Genomic DNA, 4,324 nt, shown 5'->3' on the forward strand with positions numbered 1-4,324 from the left:
CTGTGTTCGCGGCGGGGCTCTTCCTCCCCGTAGCAAGGTTGGCACGGTGCGGAGGTGCTGGTGGCGCGGTGCTGGTTCTGGCGCTCTTGGCTGCTGCGAGCGGTGCGTGCCCTCTGTCATTCATGGGGAGTGGCTCTGTCCAACTGTCACTTCCTGACAGGCTGATAATCAATCTCTTTATTAACTGCTCTGCTGCAGACGGCCTGCCCGGTTGGGAGGGTGGGCATCCTGCACGGTACACCGCAGCACCGTGCTCCGCTGGGGTCGGAAAGGTTGGCACTGCAAGACACCGTCGCTTCCAGGCAGGGCCCAACTTCGTTGCCTTTAGGCATCACACCGGTGTGGCCCAATCGTCCCCAGTGATAATTTATGAAGAGGAAATTTCATGTGCAAAAAAGGTCCATTGTCAATAGTGTAGACAAGTATAAAGCACTGGCTTTTTCAAATCAAGCAGCTTTTTATTGGCCAGCATGGTTAATTTGCATGACCAACTTGAACATGAGTGAAATCTGATTGGCCAACGTTTTCGTCCTCACATGAAACTCCAGATTCTGCAAATTCCTATTGGAATGACTGGATTTCTCCTGTGGAATTTTGACGAGCAGCGGTAAATGACGTGACAGCACGTGAAGCCGTACCTCATAAGCCAACTGTGATTTGCTTCGCAAACTCTTATTAGCTTGTCGCCACCAAACTGAACGTGGTGGGTGGGTGGGTGGGGGTGTATATATTTTCTATATATTTAAAAATGTAACTTATTCCTGTGAATGCTGAGCTGAATTTTCAGCAGCTATTACTCCAGTCTAAAGTGTCACATGATTCTTGAATATGAACAAATTCTGAGTGGCAAACTGTTTTGTCCATACACAAAACTCCCGATTGCTCAAATTCCTATTGCAATGTCCAGATTTTACCCGTGAATTTTCACAGAGCTACGGTGAATGTGACCGCACCTGAAGCCTCACAAGCCAACTTCCCATTTTTTTGTAACTCGTCACCACCAAATTGAACATGCCAACGAGAGTAGGGATTGTTTTTCTACTCTCGCTCATCGCTCGCATGTCAATTCCACACAAGCTAATGGCAAAGTCATGTCAGATGTAGCATTGATGAAGAAACAGGGCAGTATCGCATTAAATATGAATAAGCTACAGTACTCTCCCTTTCTGTTGCTCATAGGAGGTCTTCCTGGTGGAAACGCAGAAGACTCTGCTGAGCAGGATCTCCGATCTGTGCGTGGGGAACGCGACGGCCGCCAAGCTGCTTGCTCCTCCAGACCCGGCCGAGTGCGCCGAGACCACTTATTCACTCCCCACCCAAACAGCGGAGTAGAAGACATATAAGCACAATAATTCTATGGCAAATAACGATAACCATAAAACTCCAAATCCCTGTAATAAAGCCGAAGCCTCTCTCCCTAATGAAACAGTGGCCCTCCTGCTGTTTCCTGCCTAATGTTCCCGCCGAGGCTTCCTCCACTTTCCATAAAGCAATTTTGCAAGCCCACTCCCAACGTGAATCATCTCGAAACGAAGAGAAGCCTCTCCCTCCATCTCTCCTCGTGTCCCCGGAGGGTGACGCTGACTAAATCTGTGTTGATACAGAGGTGTGCTCTAAATCCTGTTTGCTCGGGTTCCATCTCTCCTAATATTCACACTCGCGTATGAGGCCCCTTCCCTGCCCGCATCTGCTAATGTAGCGTATCGTCGCCTGGATGACAAGACGACATCCACAAGCTCCTCACAATGTGTGGGAAGGAGAACATATGTTAAATTTAAGAAGCTGGGATTTACCTCTGCGTGGGTCTTAGTTTACATGCGCTACTCGACAACAAAGGACGAATCGCCGTTTTGTACGGTTTACGTTGTGGATGCACATGTAAGGTGTTATATCTGAAAATATAGGCGGCTTTTGTGGAAGTCGCACTAAATACCATCTGCCGTGTCTTGAAATTCAAAGTAATTAAGAATATGTTTGGTAAATGAAAAACAACCTTTGTGAAATGCAATAAATGAGAGTTTGAACGGTGAGATTGAGTTTGTAAATTTGATTTGAATTTCCGTTAACATTTCCACAGTATTTAATTACAGTGTTTAAAAATAGGCTTGTTTTTTTGTGTGTGCGTGTAATCAATTAGATTTAATTTCTCCAACACATGCCCTTCGTTTATTACCAATTAATGCTGTTTACCTATTAATTCTTCAAAAGAAAAACTTCAAACTGTAAAAAACTAAAACTCAAGACATTTTTATAAAAAAAATGATCAAATAAAGGCCTTTCTAAAATAAGAAAGTCAGAGATATGACACATTGCATATCAAAAGCTACAGTATTCCGAGATTTGAATGCTTTTCTTGGCAAATCCCAAATTACTCAAAGATGTCTTGATTGACAGATGAGGGGGGATAACTGTATTTAGCCAGGGACCATCTTTCCTCGTCTGGTGTGATTTGGGTCTCATGGAGGATTGGCCCCCCTGGTGTCTGCCCCCCTCCTCCTCTCGGCACGGGGCAGGGGCAGATTGACAGAACAGCATGGGGGCAAGCGCCGCTGTGCCAACAGCCCCCCCACGCTCTACCTGATGTTTTTAACAAAGGCTTCCATCTCACCAACTCCGCTGCCGAACATCGCCCAGCCAGCTTCAACCCACCCCGGCTCTGGAACAAACAGACTTTGAAACCTGATCGCAAGGATGTTGGGAACAGATGCACAGACGCTGGGAATGATGCGGCGTGTACGGCTGTACTCAAAGATAAAATGTCAAACATTTTTCAGTTCGAGCCCAAGAAATTGGGCAGTTGTTCGTGAGCAACTGCTTGTAATTCAAAGGAGGATATTGGTGGCTTCTATGATAATATAATGTAATAGAAGAGAAGCCACCAATACTGTATATATAGTTTTATTTAGAGGGATACCGGGGCTAGTTGTCACACTTTTTGACTTCAGTGAATATGTTTTAGTTTTGAATGTCAATTTCTATACAGGAACAAACACCAAAATCTTTATCAAACAAACACTGAAATCGCAAAAAAATAAAAAAATTATTTATTAAAAGATTATTTATTTTAGCACATGGCTAAAATCAGGGCATGTTTTCACTGTGGGATAAGTTGTCACAATTAGAACCTACCTCAAATATATTATATTTTTATATACATTAATTTTGCTGAAAAAGCTTTAATATATTTTATAATATATTAAATCTTTGTTATAGCTTTTTCAGATAAATAAATCATTTAAAAATTAAACAATTCATAAAAATGTAAAAGAAAAAGAGTATTGTTTTGTTTAAGCTTGGATGAATATATATGTATATATATTACTTGTGATATACTTGTGTTGGAGAGGTACATTTATAATTATCGTATCTTGACTTTCAGTCCAACTTCATTAATAATGCACATTGTTCTTACTGACCCCCTTCCAAGCCATCATCAATCACTGGAAAATTTCACTGACTTTCCAAAGGGACGATGCGAGAGGAGCACACACACCGTCTGACGCACATTTCTTGGAGGTGTTCCCCCATTTTGATGAATTTCCGGCCTAGGCACCCAGCATCCCTGCTGTATGTGTGGCTGCATCTCCTCCTTCCTCCTGTCAACATGATCCTGCGCACAATCAGTCGCAGAGCGCACGCTCGCCGGGTACCTTTCCGCTCCTCGCCACGTCCTCTGGCCTCACCTGCTCCGTCTGTTTTATTTGCGAGCAACAGAACATATACAATTACATCTCACAACTTCAAAATTATCTTTAATTCCTATCACTCCTGTATTGTTGCAGGGAAAATGGATCAATCTCGGTTTCTTTCATTCTTTCAGACAGTGGGAGTTATTAGTAGTTAACATAAAGCTACTTTGTTGACTTGCCAGGCTTTTTACAGGCAAAAACAAGGTATATTGAACAAAACAACCATAGGTATTATATGCATTTTACTTTTGCTTATGGTCTCATAGTTTGTCAGCATGAACAGACCTTTCATTGTAGATATCTAGAATATTATTTTGATACAAAGTTACTTATAATCCCAGACTCTGCCCTGTAATCAATAAAAATACATTTTCGAGGGCCGCAAGTGAGTGCAGCCAATGATAAATATTGGCAGACAAGAAAAATGTGTCATTTTTGTCGATTGAAGGGAACATAATGATATTCACAAGGAGCCCCCCACTGCGATACAGACACAACTGTTCCTAAGCAACAAAACACACCCCCTCCCCTCCAAATGCAGACAGGGTTTTGGTTGACTGTTTGCAGCCACAAATATTCAGACCTCCAATGTAGTGATGAGGGTAAACACAACTGTACATACTAATGTACTTACA

The 4,324-nt window shown here is 42.7% G+C and overlaps 1 protein-coding gene across 3 annotated transcripts in view; it reads left to right on the top strand.

Moving 5' to 3' along the window:
* Positions 1-2,030, top strand: part of LOC307009645 (protein phosphatase 1 regulatory subunit 37) — a 37,239-nt gene extending 35,209 nt beyond the window's left edge. For 2 of the 3 annotated variants that reach the window (XM_079633523.1, XM_079633522.1), the window contains exon 8: positions 1,180-2,030. In XM_079633523.1, the coding sequence (XP_079489649.1) occupies positions 1,180-1,332 (153 nt within the window). In that variant the 3' untranslated portion in view covers positions 1,333-2,030. The remainder of the gene's footprint in view (positions 1-1,179) is intronic. The other variant, XM_079633525.1, reaches the window with a different exon arrangement.
* Positions 2,031-4,324: the final 2,294 nt, after the last annotated feature.

This window comes from Phoxinus phoxinus, assembly GCF_949152265.1.
Source record: "Phoxinus phoxinus genome assembly, chromosome: 13".
Lineage (NCBI taxonomy): Eukaryota > Metazoa > Chordata > Actinopteri > Cypriniformes > Leuciscidae > Phoxinus > Phoxinus phoxinus.